Source organism: Astatotilapia calliptera, chromosome 20 (assembly GCF_900246225.1).
Source record: "Astatotilapia calliptera chromosome 20, fAstCal1.2, whole genome shotgun sequence".
Lineage (NCBI taxonomy): Eukaryota > Metazoa > Chordata > Actinopteri > Cichliformes > Cichlidae > Astatotilapia > Astatotilapia calliptera.
Genome location: NC_039321.1, coordinates 1311552 through 1330298, shown reverse-complemented (window position 1 = coordinate 1330298; position 18747 = coordinate 1311552). Strand labels below are relative to the sequence as shown.

At 43.4% G+C, this 18747-nt stretch overlaps 1 protein-coding gene across 1 annotated transcript; it reads right to left on the bottom strand.

The window, feature by feature from the left end:
* Positions 1-1468: 1468 nt before the first annotated feature.
* Positions 1469-17664, bottom strand: LOC113013813 (L-rhamnose-binding lectin SML-like). Its single transcript, XM_026154994.1, has 14 exons — positions 17457-17664; positions 16895-17039; positions 12368-12529; positions 11872-11904; positions 10508-10609; positions 9975-10068; positions 9716-9810; positions 9576-9620; positions 9351-9486; positions 9161-9258; positions 2802-2887; positions 2277-2411; positions 1875-1986; positions 1469-1699 (listed from the first exon to the last, which is right to left on the bottom strand). Exons 3-14 carry the CDS (start codon positions 12399-12401, stop codon positions 1635-1637), a joined length of 1035 nt encoding a protein of 344 aa, XP_026010779.1. The 5' UTR covers positions 12402-12529; positions 16895-17039; positions 17457-17664; the 3' UTR covers positions 1469-1634.
* Positions 17665-18747: the final 1083 nt, after the last annotated feature.

Sequence of the window (18747 nt, the reverse complement as noted above, 5' to 3'; positions counted from 1 at the left end):
AGCACAAATAGGGAAGGGGTGTTATTTCTTTTTCTTTTTTCTGTCATGGTCCTGAGTCCTTACTCAGTGATTTTGTGTTTAGTGTATTTATTGATGTTATTATTATTATTATTATTTATGGTCTGTTTTGTGTTTTGGGGTTTTGGATGCTGGGTTCCTGGGTTTGTGCTCCCCCTGTTGGTCCCTGGTGTTAGTGTTCCCCTGTCTCGTCAGGTTAATCAGGCCCAGCTGTGTCTCCCACCTGTGTGTGATTTCCCAGTGTGTCTCTGTGTATTTATAGTGTGTGTCTGCCTCTGTTCCTCGTCGCGTCGTCTGTGTTCATCCTCTGTGTCACCCTGTGTTTCTGCGTTGCTCCGTGAACCTCTCTGTGTCTCCACTATGTGCTCTCCCTGCAGTTCTCCTCTCGTGTTTCAGGTTTGCCATTCTATAGTTTAGTTTTCCCAGTTTAGGTTATCCTCAGTTCTGTTTTGCCATCCCCACTTTGTGTTCTGTCTTCTCTAATAAACCTCCCTGCTTCTCAAGTAAGTGCTGCAAAGTCCTCCTTCTCCGAACTTCACACGGCTGCAGCCCCAGTCGTGACATTTTCACTCGCAAGCGGAGAGTGTTTGCTAGCGCTGTCCGTAGAAAACGTCATTTTTACTGTTGTTCCCGCTGTAAACACCACTGTTTTGTTCAGAAAAAAACATTGTGTGTATTTTTTAGCATAACTCTGGTTTTACGTGGCCCATCGACACAATTCAAAAACTGGCGTATAGTTTGAAGACCGCAGTTTCGACCCAAGTTGAAATGGAGACTCTGAGTCGCTGCATCTTGTAGCTGTGTTGTCTTAAATTGGTCATGTGATTTTGATGCACCGGCGCGTCCGTCGACCCCAGAGGTTAATTAGCCATTGTCAGTTGTTTATTTGTTAAAATAACAGTTTTTACAGGAAAATATGTTAATGTACAATCCTTAATATATTTTATGTGTGGGTGTGGGGTGGGGTAGAGAGTACAGGGGACGGGGTGGGGAGGCACCAGAGGGGGTGTTCGCCCAGGGCACCAAACAGGCTAGGACCGCCACTGCATCCAAGTGACTTCTTCAGTCTCAGCTGACTGCAGGTTTCCCCATTCTTATAAACATACATTTGCATAATGAGTGAAACCAGCCCACTGAATAAACAATGGGCTGGGAGGTGTTGAGGTTTAAATTTATTATCTTAAATGTTTATATGCTGATTATATTGCTTCATATGAGAAAGGCCTAACTCTGAGTACACTCTGTGCCAAAAAAGTGCTGACAGGAAACTGCATGCTTTTGCAGAAGCGTGCTTTTACAGCTAGGAAGTGAAACCAGCTAGACTGTTTGAATTTTCTAAATTATATTCTATATTGTGTCACTTACACAAACCTGTGTGTGTGGCTTTACTAAATTATTTTCAGTATATTACACAAAGTGAGAATGAAATTAGGAAAACAGGTGAGACTGATTGCTGCTCAGGATATCTATTTATTCATGTTTATTGTGATAGGAAATCATATTGATCAATACCCTCCAGCAGTGATGTCATCGAGGCTTGACATCCTGCTGGAAGTGACATCAGCAGTGAGGCTGTGACATCATCATGTCAGATGTGTCAGAACATGAAGCAACAGTTATGGACCTCTGACACAAACAGAAGAGCTGTTCCCTCGACATCCCACATCATTGACATAATCTCGTCCTGTAAAGAATCAAAACAAAGAAATAAAATCAGAGGTCTGTGCAGTAAATGTTTTCTTCTTCTCTAATGTAAAAAGAACAAACACAGTTCTTATAAAGACCTAAGATCACATGACTTCAGTCAATATAAAAACCAAACACATTTCATCAATAGGCCCACTTTCAGTTTGTACCTCCAAAGTTTATCTCCATACAATCTTCTCCTCCTCCAGAGTTGTCAGGTTGTCCATTACCCCAGTTTTTGAAGTCAAACTGGGAACCATCACTCCACTTCCACACAGTTTCCTGGAAGAATAAAGTTCAGTTTGTTCTGATGTACTTTGATGCATCTATGCTGAGAGTGCAGACATGAGACCTCTTACACCACTCGAACACAACGAAGGTTCATTTTGTTTGTGCAGGTAAAAAATGAAAAGAAAAGTCAAGTCAACAGCAACATCTGTCTCCAGGAACAAAGTCCTGATTAATCAGTCTGTCACATGTTGACCTTTGAATCAAACTGATGAATATGAAGAGAAACATATGAAATATCAGAAACAGCTGCAGCTCATCCTCTTTATCTGTGAAACACTTACAGTCTCTCTGTCGTTGCCTCCAACCCAAGCTCGTGTATACGACCCTGCTGCTGTGTAAATGAGCTTTCTGATGAAGGTGTACTCAGCTGTGCTGTGGAATGAGGCCAGATTTCCACCGAGTGTCTGACAGGAACTCTGAGGAGGAAGATGAGGTGCACAGAAGATGAAAAGTGTGAGAATGCATTTAAAATCAAAGATAAAGTGAGTTTGATGAAGGCAGCAAAGAGAGAGCTGATGAATAGAAGAGACACGAGGAGGGAATGTTTGCTCTGAATTCTGAACATCACTGCATGAACATTACTGCACTGCATGTATCAGCATGAAGCTGTTAGTGCAGGGCTGTGACGCCGCAGCAATAATCAGCTAAGAACAGAAGTCCTGTGTATTTACTCATGCACTTCCAACTGTGTGTGAATATGAATATAAAGCAAGTCTTCTTTCACTGAATGATTCTCACAGCAGGAAGCTTTTTATATGTCCCACATATAACATGTACACATACAGCTGCTGTTATTTCTGATGTACCTCAGCATCAGTCCAGTTCTTCTGACTGCTATCAAAGAGGAAACAGCGATCTCCAAACCAAGTCCAACCAGCAGGGCAGGAAGGAGCTGCAAAATAATTGTAAAGGTAGAAGGTCGATAATCAGATTAATAATTCCTCAAAAGACAAAGAAAATACCTAGCCGTGTTCCACTACTGAGTCTATTTGAATTTAAGCTGATGAGGTTCATTTGACATTATTCCTTCTGCGATACCTGGTTACAGACTCAGCACTCTATGCCTTCATAGCCACCTTGGATGACTTCCACTACATCACTTTGAATGCTATACTTCCAACTTTCACACAGTATGTCGTCTGTTTTACCAGCTGAGAGAGAACTTGTTATGAGGCAACAGGCAGATACGTTGTGAGCCCCACAGGACACTGAGTGTATCAGTGATTACATAACCATCTGCTCAGACTCCATTATCTCAGCTCGGACTATACATTGTTATTCGGATAACAAGCCGTGGGTGAAAGAACATCACAGCTCTCCTCAACGATAAAAAGAGGGCCACAGAGAGGAGGTGGAAAGGGTTTCGTTTTTATTGAAGGGCACGATCAGAGAGGCTATGGACAGTTGCAGGAGAAAGCTGGAGTGGGAACTCCAGCAGAACAACATGAGAAAGCTCTGGAGTGGCATGAAGATATGTCTTTGTAGGTTCTCAGTCACCCAGGTCACGGTAGTCTAAGGAGCTTGAAAAGTCCTGAAAAGCGTCACTGGACTCACGCCATTCAAAAGCAGAGCTGAGGGCCAACAGGTTGAATTTGTTCTTCTACAGATTTGACACTGCAGCTAACGCTCACCCCCCGACTGACTTAACTGTAGTCAGCCTACAGTCCAAAGCCACACCACTCTCTCTCCCTCTTTCTCCTCATTGCACCTGAGCATACTGTGAAAGTCCTGACACTCCTGCTCCACCTGTAACTTTTACCTAGGACCAGGTTCAGAGACAAATGAACGACTCCACTAAAAAAGCCTGAAAGACCAGACAGGGCGAGTCCCGGTGTCCTCGAGGCCTGTGCACCAGTGCTGTGGAAGACGTCATCCCTCTTTCCTGTACCAAACACGCTCAGTCGTGTCTACGCCCACCTGGACCAACCGGTGAGCACTGGGAGGGTCGTGTTTTTTGACTATCCAGTGCATTCAACACCATCAGGCCGACCCTCCTGGGTGATAAACTGATAGTGATGCAGGTAGATGCCTCTGCGGTGTCCTGGATTGTTGATTACCTGACAGGAAGACCACAATATGTGCGTCTTCAACACTTTGTGTCTGACAATGTGATCAGGAACACAGAGGCAACACAAGGGACCATGCTCTCCCCTCTTCACTTTCTACGCCACAGACTTCAGCCACTGCACAGAGACCTCCATCTTCAGAAGGTTGCTGATGACTCTGCAGCGGTTGGATGCATCAGTGAGAGTGATGAGATGGAGTACCAGGCTGTGGTCGACTCCTCTGTCACATGGTGCGAGCAGAATCATCTGCAGCTCAGTGTGACAAAAGCCCTGATTGTGGACTTTAGGAGGACCAGGAAAGCTGCGACCTGTGTTTCAAACCAGGGGGTCAACGTGGACACGGTGAAGGACTATAAATACCTCAGAGTACACATTAAATAAACTAGACTGGGTACTCTACAGTAAGGCCAGAGATATCTGTATTTTCTGCGTCTTTTAGCGTGTTTTGGACAGTGCTCAGGATTTTCTATCAGTCTGTTGTGGCCAGTCCTGTCCTCTATGCTCTTGCATGCTGGGACAACAGGTTGAGGTTCACAGATGCTAACAGACTAAATAAACTGATCTGCAAGGCCAGTAATGTTGTGGGGATGGAGTCGGACTCCCTTAAGGTGGTGTCTGAGACGTGGATGTTGTCCAAGAGAAGGACGATGTTGGACGACACCTCCCACCCACTCCACGACATGCTGGCCAGTTAAAGAGCCAGCACAGAAGCCCACACGCAGAATAGGTGAGAACAATACCAGGAACTCAGGGAAACCGACTGGATGATGAGGATGATTAGAAACTGGTAAGAACACAGCTGAACTAACTAATGAGAAACTGGGAAGTAGAAATGAACAAAGTACACACAGACAAAAGGCTAACACAATAAAACAGGAAACCAACATGAAAACTAAACACTGACAGAAGACCAAACTGAAAACGCTGGGTCAGCGGCCCAGGAACCCTGACAGTGGCGCTGTAACATAGTAACTGGATGGCTCTGTTTTTTAATCAGCTTATAACAACACATTATAAATAAACTGTGACAACATTCCTCATAACACACCTGGTTATGAGGAATCCATAATCCAGTTATTTGAGCAGAACTTATTGAGATACGCCTGCACCAATCCATCGATGTGCGTCATTAAATGTAGAACATCCTGATGGTGTTACTTTACAGGGCGCACACAGCTGAAAACGTTAAACTGTGACTGTCACCAGTTAACATGGGCGTGTTTCTTAAATCAGCAGCAGGTGTTCAACAGCTGACGGAGTGAACATGTCACGTCCCCGTGTCTACCCAGCCGGCCCCGCAAGGCTACATGTGTATTGTTTCTCTCTCACTCTCTCCTCACCGCTCTGCCTGGGCGGAGCTCACTGTGGGCTCCCACCCTTGGCCCACACACCTGTTCGCAATTAAGCTGCCATTATCTTCCCACCATTTAAGGCCGGGACGCTGTGCTTCTGGTCGCTGGACGGTTGTGCGAGACACGTTAGCGATTCTCTCAGCTCCGTGAATTTGTGCTTGTTTTTCAGACTGTGAGTAATTTTCCTCTCCTGTGTGACAGTTGTGTGACTTCCAAAACCATGAAGTATGGTGAACAGCGTACACTGTACTCTATAGCACCCAGGAGTATTAGCTTATTATGTACACGTTGGTCAGTTGTCTTGTGGCAACTGACGAATTGAAACAAATGAGCGTGCTGTGCGTAACAATGCGACAAACATTACCTGTCCTCTTATTAACTGCACAAGTAGTGCTGGTCATAGCTACTGGCTGACTGGGTAAGGCTGTCATGGGTCTGTAGCTCTGTCACCGTTTTAGGGAACATATTTAGTTTTAAACACGGGCGTTTTTAGCTCATATATAGCCCAAAGGAATCAAAGCACCCCAAAGATGTCTTACTTTTTTTGACAATATTTGCTGTTTGTGTGACACACTACTAAAAATAGAAAAACCATACAGTACTTGGTTGAGACGTAATATTCTAAAGACAAACGTATAAATCCCCCCCCCCAAAAGAAATAGTTTGTTCCAGCTCGCCTCTCCCCTGCTCTGCTCTAGCGCCCTTTCTGCCAGAGAGATGGTGGCTGAGACGCAGCAGAGCGGAGGTGTGAGCGCCTGGCTTAACCTTCAGTTACTCTTTATATAGTTAGATAGGAGTCAGACCATGTTTCAGTAAAGCATTACACCAGGTAACCTGCAGTGTTGAAAACGTGTTTTCCGACGATGTTTGCTACCCTACAATCAGAGCTGGGCTGGCCATCCGGTATGCCCGATGGTGATTTTTCGTTTTTATGGGCCGATGGGGTTTTTTTTCTTTTTTTTTGTTGTTGTAACAGTATAAACAATGAAAGCTGGTGGATTGGCAGATTTGTAAAAATAACTCAGTTGTTTGGTGGTGGCTGTGGCAGAGCTTCCACCAGGTGGATGAGGGAAGGTGAGGCAGGAGGAGGAGAGACCCGAGGAGGCCGCCGGTCCGAGTGTCAGGTGAACTGAACTTCAGGTAAGAAGTTATGACCTGCAGTCTATCTGGGTCAGATATAAACCAAGTTTAGGTGGAGTTTATTTTAGCTGTGCTGACTTTTTACAGTCAGTTACAATAACTCGTACTAGCTAGCATGACGGGGTTTCTATACAGCTGGGTGGGTGCTATGATGTTACTGATAGTGAACTTTATTTTGTTCATAAGGTTAGTTAGTAGAGTTGCCAATCGTCTCGCATTCAGAGGAAATATTACATGTTTCGTATTGAGGTGAAAAGGAACAGTTTGTCCCGGACTTCAGCTCGAATGGAAAAAGACACAAAGCTGGAGTTATTCTGTTACACTGCACAGCTTCTCCTCTCATTCTCCCTCTCTCTCCTGTTGCTACTTCAGTCATGAAACTGATCAATGATCAGCTGATCGGCTTTTCTCTCTTGTTTGTTTATCGCCCACTTTGCGCCAGAAAGAGGAAACCAGCGGATGTCGCGCTAAACAACAGCAGCACGTTTAAGCTTGATCAGCTGTTGTTAGAGTTTATTTAATATTAATTTCTAGTATCAGCTGATGTTTGCTGGAGCCACAGCTGTAAAGCTGCTGGTCATGGGCCCGAGGAGCCCGTCCAGCCTCAAGTGTCGTCAGCTGGAGGGTCCGAGGAGCCCATCCAGCACCACGCCTCGTTAACTGAGGGTCCTGGAGGACCCAGCCAGCACATCCTCACATCTGCTGATGGTCCGGGGAAGTCTGTTCAGCTGTCGTCTGCTGAGTCATCCCCCGCGACTTCTACATCATCACCATTCGCATCACTGCCTGCAGCCGTCCCGCTGCCGTCAGGTCCGGCCTCCGTGTCTTCATCCACGCCTGGTCCGGCCTCGCCTGGTCCGGCCTCGTCTGGTCCTGCGGTTACCACACTGCCGTCAGAGCCAGCTCGACCCGTTCCGCCTCGCCTCTGCCGGCCGTTTTCCGGGCCTCTAAGTTGGCATCATGGCCTTCGGGGACGGCCTCCGGAAAGCGTTCGTCGCCGCCGCTGGCATCGCGGCCGACCTCCGGACCTGCTCAGTGGCCGCCACTACCTTCAAAGTGGTCGGCCTCCTGATTGGTTTTGCCTCCGTTGCCATGTGCACGGTCGGCCTCCCGAACTGTTTGCCCGTCGCCGCCGTTGCCGTGTGCACGGTCGGCCCCCTGAACTTTTTGTGGACTCTTGTTGAGCTCTGGTTTTTGTTTTTGATGTGCTTTCCTGCGTTTTTGGACTCTGGTGCTCCTTGTTTTTTGTTTGGTCTCTGTCCCTCTATCCTGGCCTGGTGCTTTGTGCTTTTTTTGTTTGGGCTGTCGGGAGCCAGCCCTTGGAGGGGGGGGGGTACTGTCACGGTTCTGGGTCCGTTGGACCCAGTATTTTGAGTTTATTATGTTTTGGTGTAATTTTGCATCATGGATTGTTTTCTTGTTCTCTTGTGGTTGTGATGATTATTATTATTATTAGAGTTTCATGTTTCTGTTATCCATTTTTTTAGGAATTGTGGTTTCATGTATAGTTCAGTTCCATGTGTCATTTTCTGTCTCTCTGTGTTGAGTCCGTGTCTCTGAGTTGTGATTCATGTTTCCTGTTTTATTGTGAAAGTCTGTCTTATGTTAGTGTGTGCAGCTTTGTTTCCCCCGTCTCGTTAGCCCTGATCTCCCCCAGCTGTGTCCCCCTTCTGTGGCCCATTCCCTCATTACTACCCTGTGTATTTAAGCCCTGTGTTTTCCCATGCTCGGTGTCGCGTCGTACCTTCAGGTTATGCCTGTGTGTTCCTGGTCTCCGGTTTCAGTAGTCACTTCACGTTTGGTTTTCATGTCAGCAATAAAGCTGAGGTTCTGATTCACAATTCTGTGTTCGAGTCCTGCGCTTGGATCCTCCTCTCCGCCTGCCCGCACACAGAGCCCTGACATAATGTCGTCATACGTTTTATTCAAACGCTGCTCCCAGTGAGGTTTCTGCTGCGGGCCTGTTTTTAGTGGCAAATCTGGGAGAAACAGTTGCATTTCTATCGTGATGACAGAGCTGAGCGTTAAACGAAGCAATGAGGCACAAAACGTGTCAGGACTTTTTTATAATTGAGTTATTCACTCGATGAGTAATATTGTGGCGAGTACAAGCTCGTCCAGATGAACAGAATCAACTTTTTGATGTTTTCTTCGTCTTTGTTATTGTCATTTTTTGTTTTTCATCTAATCTTTTTCTTTCTGTCTCCACATTATAATGTTTTCTGTCCTGCTTGATTTTCTGTTCGACTTATGCAAAAGTACCTTTTGTTCGTTCAAATGACTTTGTAAACACTTTTTGAATTCTGTTTTTAAATGTCAGCTGATTTTAATTTTAAATGTCACTTTGACTGGTTTTATTTTTATTTTATCATTATTTTATAATATTTGTATTTATTTGATGATAAAATCACGAGGTGTTCACTCAGGATCTAAAACAAACTGACGAAATCTTCGTGACTGATGATTTTCTGATGATTCTTTTCAGCACAGAAAGGTTCATCTTTTAAAAATGATGAAGAATTTTCATTTTCATTCACTTCAAAAACAAGTCTGAATGTACCGACCCTAAAAGATTATCTTTAGAAGTTTATTATTTGAGTTACTTACCCTGACAAGTGTAAAACACCTCCAGGTACTTATAAATGTTTACACACGGGTCGTCTGAGATCTTTGCATCAACAGTACAGCTGTTTGTCCCATTGCACCTGTGAATGCAGGTCAAAGGTGAATCAGCAAAAATTCACTGCATCATCTGAGAGAAGATGGAGAGCTGAAGAATCAGAGTCAGCATCTGTACCTGGTAGTTACATAGTTCATGCTTTCTGACCAGGCGCAGTTAACGTTGTTGACGTGATTAGCATATCCATCAGAGCACGTGGTCGTGTCACGGCGACCATAATTCGCCCAGGAGACGACTATAACCTGTCCTTCATCTGAGGAAGAGTTCATAGAGTCAAACTGTAACCATGGTGATATTTTTAACTGCATTAAACGTACAAAGACATAGAAGCTGTGTTCTCACCACACTGAAGGTTTGACTGGAAGTTTTGACATATTACACTTTGGCCTGAAACAGACACAGATCCCATAGAAACTGTAATCATTCATGTACAGATTGGGTTCATCAGTCATTTCTAATCACAGGTTTAACAGAGTCGTTACGTGGGAAGCAGTCGTAGGTGGTCTCCAGGTATTTGCAGACTCCAGGATCATAAGTAATGTTTGACTTTATGTCACACTCGGTTTTTCCATCACAGCTGCAGGGAGACAGAAACAGCTGGTTTTCAGCTCAAAGATATGAAACAAGTTACTTTCAGGTAATCATTTACTTCCTGTTAGTTTGAGTAAAGCTGTTCAACAGGTTTTAGTTTGTTTCTTCTTTTGAATCAAAGGCTCACTTCTACCATCCCACAGTGCTCACCTGTTCCTCACGTTGTTCACAGCGTCACCGTGAGAGCAGATTACTTCACCTCCACATCTGTACTCAGCTGACCTCACAATGATCATTCCACCCACTGTTATACAGACACAGTATGAGAGAAAAGGAACAACTCAACACAACATGCAATAATCCAGGTTTCAGGCTTCAGTTTCAGACTCAGATGCTGCAGATCCATAAATAATGAGGATTGTACCTCTGTACACCACCACAGTGGATATTACATTAACTCTGATCAAGGAGGAAACTTTAAGTCAGTGTTTTTGTTTCTAATCTACATCAAATGTTTCTGAACTTTTATACACAGTCCAACATCCTCAGAGCTTTTTTAAAGAATAAATGCACTGTTGGTTTGTTGATCAGGAAAATACAATTTAAACTGAAAAGAAGCAGCTGTGCATAAAAAGGCTGTAAACTATAAACAGTTCATCCAATACTTGTTAAGTTTGTTGAATTTAGCCTGAGAGTCTGAATTTGATCTGCAGTGAATTCTTGGACACTATTTTCCATCTTACCACAGCTCAGGCGAGGAACACTGAGGCCGTTAGAGGTGACCACTCTCCCTGTGGATATGGGGGTCACAGGAGGAGGAACGGAAACTTGAGCTCTGATAAAGCCTGAAATAAAAATAAATTGTACATTTCTGATAAATTAATGGGGAATGTGTTGATCATTTTCTTGCTGAAGGTGAAGCTACAGCTGGTCCCTCATCTTACTTTAGTTTTCCCTGATGGATGTGAAACACGGTTAGTGTCAGCGAAGCTTACAGTAACCTCTGTCTGCTGAAGCTGCTGGCTGATTTAGCTCCAGGGTGGACAACAAAGATCACATTTTGTAAAGAGTGCAGAGACATAATATCTATCATGTTATTATATATCTATATTCAACATTGCATCAATACATTTGTCAAAAAATGTCTCTCTGAGCAAAATGTGTTCAAAAACATAAACAGCTGTGGGATCCTGTTAGTCAGTGATTTGAACCGGGGAACAAATCGTGGCAGGATCAGCCTGATGTTATTTGTATCCTGCTGTAACTTTACTGTATAAAGAGCAAACATCTCCAACATGTCAGGAGCAGTTAGTCATTACAACAAGTGTTTGAACTAAAGATCAAGAATGTGGGATCCTGTTTGTCCGTGATTTGAACAGCCCAGCGCTGCTCCCGACGCAGGGAAACCAGTTCTGCAGGGAGACCGACCTCAGCACCTGTGCAGGTGAAGCCAAAGGGCAGATTTGCTTCACCATATTTTCTCGTCTTTGGCTCAGAATGAAGTTGGTTTGGAAACTTATTCAGCGACGCTTCATCTCCTGCTTTGCGTTTCTGTGGCCGCCCCGTGCTAGCAGTGGTTTTGTCCCCGTCCCCGTCCCCCCCCCCCCTTTTCATACCCCCCTGCAATGGCTCTGCGCCCCCCTAGGGGGCGGACCCCACACTTTGAGAAGGTCTGCTTTAAATCAAGATTGATTTAAAGGATTGCAATCCAAAGCCTCTATCCCTGATTTCCTCACATGTCAACAAGGAGCCCCACAACATCCAGAACCCACCCCCCCCCCCCCCCCAGGTTGCAATCCAAAGCCTCTATCCCTGATTTCCTCCCACATGTCAACAAGGAGCCCCACAACATCCAGAACCCCCCCCCCCCCCCCCCCCACCCCCACCCGCCCAGCAGCCACCAGACAGGTTTCATTTCATTTTCACTGGAAACAGAAATAAGATTTTAAAAAGGTGTGTGTGAAGGATAGAGTTTAGATTTTAGATCACACAAATACAATATTTAGTAGTTACAGACAGAAGAAGAAGAGGTGAGCTCTAATAATGAGAAAGTTCACAGAAAGGCTCTTTGTGACCAGAATATAAGAAGCAGTAAAACAGCATTTACCTGAAGTGATGAGTGAACAGGTTGCTGCCAGCACTGAAAGAGACAGAAAGAAAGCTCAGTGTCAGACTGTGTGTTTGATATCAAGTTGAATTCACCTCAAAACATGAAACAGAAATGAAAAGCAAACAGGAGAAAGCTGCTGCTTTCATTCACACCTGGATTCTTTGGAAACTCTTTCTAAACAGCAGATTTCAATGACACATTTATTCTCTTCATCTTTCCAACTTTTGTCAATAAACTTATTTGTGTTGACAGTTTGACTTCAACTCTTCAAAGTAAATGATCAGCCATGAATTGCTCTCAGGACTCTGTGAAGCCTAACTGTCCTGCTGAGGTGATGCAAACATGTATTTAGGATGTTAGATGAACTGATCCAATAAAGCAGAAAGAAAAGCATGTCACAGTACAGCACAGTGGAAAGCTAGAAAAGGATTAGACTGAACATGTGCAGCTGATTTCATGTATAAATAAAGGATGATCAGTGTGTTGTACTCACACAGTGTGCTGCTGAGTCCGGAGCAGAGCATCATGTTAGGAGATCTGGATTACAGTGAAGAGCTGATGGAGGATCAAACACAGAGCTGCTGGATTCACTCTGTTTCAGTAACACCTGTGATGTACATGCAAAGCACAGCCAATGGAAAAGCAGAGTATCCTCCTTCTCACGTGCAGGATGTTGGATGTTTGGAATGGAAAAAGTATGAGAAAAAGAAAAAACCAGGATGTGAATAAACAACATGTAAAACAGGGTGCAGCAGGAACACAGCAGGAATATATTTGTATGGAAAATTTTCATATTTACATGGAACATCTCCACATGTCTCTCTGGTCAGAGACCACAAACGAGACAGTGTTTGTGATGCTGAGTCAACAGTATTATATTGTAAGTGTTTAAAGAGAGGTTTCCATTGACTGTGACTGTGTGAAGAACTGTTGAAAGTTCCTGAACAACACAACATGCCATTGTATGGCAGCTGCACCATTGTACACTATCTCTACTTTTAACTTTCCTTTTTGCTAAAGCACATAGTTGGGACCAAACACTCCAGGAACAACAAGTAGGCCTGCAGAGCGAGAGCGAAGTGCTCTAATAGGGTGATATGGTACTACAAGGTCATTAAGATAAGATGGGGCCTGATTATTTAAGACCTTGTATGTGAGGAGCAGGATTTTACATTCAATTCTGGATTTAACAGGGAGCCAATGAAGGGAAGCCAATACAGGAGAAATACAGCATTTTGGATTAACTGAAGGCTTTTCAGTTAATCTGCTTCGTGCATGGAGAGGGAGACATAGTCTAAGAGTTCTTCTGTCTCCTACTACCTGAACTGGGTCGAGGAACATCCTGGGACAGAGCTTATCCACCCGCTTCCTCTCAGCTGTAGATAAGCTGCTGTTCCCACAAACAACAACATAGAAGATGGCCGACAGCACCAGAGAGTCTAAAAAGGTCTTCAGGAGTTCCCCCTGCACTCCAAAAGATCTCAGTCTCCTCAGCAGGTAGAGTCTGTTCTGACTCCTGACTCAGTGTTGTCTTAAAGACATTCCTGCAATTTAATTGGCTACAAAGAGCTAGGTTGATCTGCATACCCAAGAAGTATGCGATGCCTTGTAACGATACCTTGAAGAAGCATTTAAAATATAAACAGAACTGGTCCCAGCGTGGAACCCTGAGGAACTCCATTATTAACCTGAGAATGTGAAGAAGGCAAATTGGAGTCTGTTAGACAGACATCACTGAAGTCACTGCGGTGCAGAAACTTTAATACCTACTGCATGCTCTGATCTCTGTAGTAAAAGTTCATGGTCATCAGTATTGGTATCAGTATTTTTTCACTCTAATAGTTAAGATTTTATTTGTGAAGAAATTCATGAATTCGTTAATAGCTGAGATTAAAGGAATGTTTGGAGCTCTGTTTGTCATCCTGGCTACAGACTCAAGTTTAGGGATGGGTATCGTTTAGGTTTTATCCGATACCAGTGCCAAACTGGTACTTTTGAAACGGTGCTGGTGCTTAAAGAATGGAGAACACAAACTTTGTCCTAAACCTCTCATGTTCAGCTGTTTCCCACTTTTTCTTTGGTCATTTTAGCCTTTTTGGCCAGGGTGAAGGGAGTATCTGCCATCAAACAAGAGGACAGCCGCATGTAGCTATGATGATGTTTGCTAGTTCACCTTACATGCATTAATGTAATAACGTGGTTAGCCTACTCAACGTAAATTACACACCAACAACATTAAGCTACTCACGCAGAGAAGAACGGCTGCTGCTGCATCATCATCCTCATCATTTCTGCTACACTGGCAGGGCTAGGGGCCAGGACTCTCCTCTTCGGGTTCTTGGGGGATGTTGCTAACTCCAGGTCCGATAACAGGCACCACACCTGCAGTAGATGTGCTCGGTGTGAGGTCTCGCAGCAAGCTATCAAATACGGTTCATTTCTCGGCTTTTAAAAAAACCGCTATGCGTCGCCAGGTGTTTCATCAGATTCGAGGTGTTACCTCCTTTGACAGTATCACAGTATCAGCTTAAAGCACTTGTTGCTGCTGAGTTTGCATCTTTTGCTGTGAAGTACAGCAGGACTTTGACCGCTTCGCCTTGGGCGTTTTTAATCTGTAGCTCTGCTCTAAAAGAACGTTCGTACCTGGGCCCGCCTACTACGCTCGCAAAGGTAAAATGATTGGCTAGAATCTAAAGTGTCTGACATCTCAGGGGGGAAAAAAGCACCGAAATGTGCGCTGCTTTTCGGTCTGGTTACTACCGTTTATGTCAGAACCGATACCGGGACCCATCCCAACTCAAGTTTGTTCTTATTTTCTTAAAAATCAGTGATGAATAGTGAAATGTTCTAGCTTTACTGAGAGCCTTTTTTAATAGAGTCACTTGGAGTGATTATTTTTCCAGCTAAATGATGATCTTCTAAATTAGTAAGATGCCATTTCTGGACTTCCTGACCAACCATCCCTTTAACGTTAACTAGTAATGACTTCATGAACTTCTTCACAAATAAAATTTTTATCATTAGAGAAAAAATTACCAGTAATCATCCCACAGATGTAATATTATCTACAGCTACTCTTAGTACCATTGATGTTAAGTTAGACTCTTTTTCTCCAATTGATCTTTCTGAGTTAACTTCAATAATTACTTCCTCCAAACCATCAACGTGTCTTTTAGACCCCATTCCTACAAAACTGCTCAAAGAAGTCCTGCCATTAATTAATTCTTCGATCTTAAATATGATCAACCTATCTCTAATAATCAGCTATGTACCACAGGCCTTCAAGCTGGCTGTAGTTAAACCTTTACTCAAAAAGCATCTCTAGACCCAGCAGTCTTAGCTAATTACAGGCCAATCTCCAACCTTCCTTTCATATCAAACATCCTTGAAAGAGTAGTTGTCAAACAGCTAACAGATCATCTGCAGAGGTTTATTTGAAGAGTTTCAGTCAGGTTTCAGAGCTCATCACAGCACAGAAACAGCTTTAGTGAAGGTTACAAATGATCTTCTTATGGCCTCTGACAGTGGACTCATCTCTGTGCTTGTCCTGCTAGACCTCAGTGCAGCGTTCGATACTGTCGACCATAATATCCTATTAGAGCGATTAGAACATGCTGTAGGTATTACAGGTACTGCACTGCAGTGGTTTGTATCATATCTATCTAATAGACTCCAGTTTGTGCATGTAAATGGAGAGTCCTCTTCACACACTGAGGTTAGTTATGGAGTTCCACAGGGTTCAGTGCTAGGACCAATTCTGTTTACATTATACATGCTTCCCTTAGGCAGTATCATTAGAAGACATAGCATACATTTACACTGCTATGCAGATGACACCCAGCTCTATCTGTCCATGAAGCCAGATAACACACACCAATGAGTTAAACTGCAGGAATGTCTTAAAGACATAAAGACCTGGATGGCCGCTAACTTTCTGCTTCTTAATTCAGATCAAACTGAGGTTATTGTACTCGGCCCTGAAAATCTTAGAAATATGGTATCTAACCAGATTCTTCCTCTGGATGGCATTACCTTGGCCTCCAGTAACGCTGTGAGGAACCTTGGAGTCATGTTTGACCAGGACATGTGCTTCAACGCACATATTAAACAAATATGTAAGACTGCTTTCTTCCATTTGTGCAACATCTCTAAAGTTAGAAATATCCTGTCTCAGAGTGACGCTGAAAAACTAGTTCATGCATTTATTACTTCCAGGCTGGACGACTGTAATTCATTAGTATCAGGAAGTCCTAAAAACTCCCTGAAAAGCCTTCAGCTAATCCAAAATGCTGCAGCAAGAGTCCTGACAGGGACTAGAAAGAGAGAGCAGATTTCTCCTGTTTTGGCTTCCCTTCATTGGCTTCCTGTTAAATCCAGAATTGAATTCAAAATCCTGCTCCTCACATACAAGCTCTTAAATAATCAGGCCCCATCTTATCTCAATGACCTTGTAGTACCATATCACCCTATTAGAGCACTTCGCTCTCGCTCTGCAGGCCTACTTGTTGTTCCTAGAGTATTTAAAAGTAGAATGGGAGGCAGAGCCTTCAGTTTTCAGGCCCCTCTTCTGTGGAACCAGCTTCCAGTTTGGATTCAGGAGACAGACACTATCTCTACTTTCAAGATTAGGCTTCAAACTTTCCTTTTTGCTAAAGCATACTGTAACCACTGACTCATTTTAAATAGTTTAGGACAGCCAAACTACGGACCAGTTGCTAGGTTCGGCAGGGCTACAATAGAAAGCGAGGCGAATGCAGAATGAAATGGCTGGAGACAGGAATTTGAGCAGCAACAGTTATTATTTTGCACAAAAATGAAATAAACAAGACACAAATTCCACATTGACAGTAGTAGTGATAATAACCATAACAATAAGAGGAAGAAGCCGGCAAAACAAAAATAACCCCAGAAATAGTCGTTTGAGCTCAATATTCAATTGTCTTTTTGTCTTTGGTCATTTGTCAAGTCAAAAATTCTTAGTCTAGTTCTTGTTCTCTTTCGTTTGTGGTTTGTGTGTTACCACTTGGGAGTCTCCGTCGAGGAAGAAGAGTAAGTTCCTCTGCAAAGTTCAGTCTGGGCTCAGGCTCGCCATCTCCATCCGGAGAGAATCCATTGGAATCCAAAATCTTAGTTCCTTCCACACGGACAAGGGGAAAAAACCTAGCCTGCACAACAATATTAACATTATTGTACACAGCCAGCTCCGTTTCTTCTCTTGTATCACAGCTATAGCTTTAGTTCTTTATCTCTTTTCACATTTCTTTCACATTACCACAGTAATACATTACATGCATGCTTTGAATATATCTCTCGTTATACATGAAATTATTTTAACCATGTAAACAACAAATGAATTTCTTGTTCTCTTTTTAACCATGAAATTATGATTAATAGGTATAACCAGCAAGATAATACATTTTTCCAATCATCCTTCAAGTATGCTAAACAAATCCTACCACAACAGCATTTCAACCGTTTTTAAACAGCAAATTACCACTCGCGAATCGGTATGAACAGAAGAAACAACTTTTAGCAACAGACTAACACATTATTAACTTTTCAAACCCATGGGCTAAACTCACCAAAATGTTAGAAAATTCCGCACGAGCTATCCGTGACCTGTCTCATCTATTTCCACGTGCGAAAAGATCTAGCTCATGTGAAATGATGGTCTGGTGTTTCGGAAGACGGGGCTAAAACCACCTTCAACCAATGAAAAAGGCATTTATCCCTTGTGATCCAGCAACAGAAAATAAAGTTTGCTAGAGGATCACACTTCCTTTTTTCAAAATAAATGTTTCTTTTCAAAATAAAATAATGAAAATACATTTATACAATCAAAACGAAAACAAGAAAAAAATAACAAAAGGTAGTTTTCTCTACTGGGTTACACTCTCCCCAGCTAAATGTCATGCACGTCTCGTTGCATGTGTAGCCAGTACTGTCCCTCTGTACTGTTTAGGGACTCAGAAAAGGCTATGCTCAAACCCTGGAAAAGTGATTTCACAACAGTAACTAGAGGGTTTCCTAAATCAGGATAATCAAGTCTTTTAGGTGGATGTCTGATTCTTGTTGACTGTCTTACTGGTTGAGTTGTAATGGGATCACAACTGTCCATCTCATCAGGTGAGTTAACAGGCTGGTTTCCTGGTTCTTTAACCAAATCCTCAGGTGATTCATCCAATACGGTTCCCGTTCCATTGTCCACAGGATCGTCAATTCCAATCTCATCTCCATCTGGTAAGTTTTCAACAAGCACATGATTGGTAAGTTCGTCTTTGCTTGCATCTTTATCCATATTCAGCTCCTTGTTGCTAGCAATTTCAGAAAGGTCACAATCAGGTAAGTTTGTAATGTCTGGTTCATGAGAAGGTTTCGGATATTCATGTACAGTAGTAAATCTGGTTATTTCTTCACATGGGGAATCATCAACCCATTGAATGAAAAGTTCATTGTCAAGTTCCATTGATTCTTCATCCTCATTGCTTTCTGTGACAACAGTTTGACGCGTTTTAGGACGGTGAACCTGCTGTGGCTCAGATGTGTCTGCGGTGGCAACCGGGAGGAAACTGCAGGGAAGCAACAGGTCTCTGTGTAAAGTTCGGGAGGGACCTTGCTTGGACTCGGGTTTAACAGTATAAACGGGTAGGTCGCCTGCACGTTTGACTACCACATGGATGTCTGCCTCCCATTTATCAGCAAGTTTATGCTTGCCACGCAGCCGCACGTTTCTAACTAAAACCCGGTCCCCAGGTTCAAGTTCTGAAACAGTTATTTTGCGATCAAATCTGGCCTTATTCTTGTCTGCCACTTTTTGTGCGGTTTGAGAAGCTAACCTATAGCTTTCCTCTAGCCGTTTCTTGAGACTTTCAG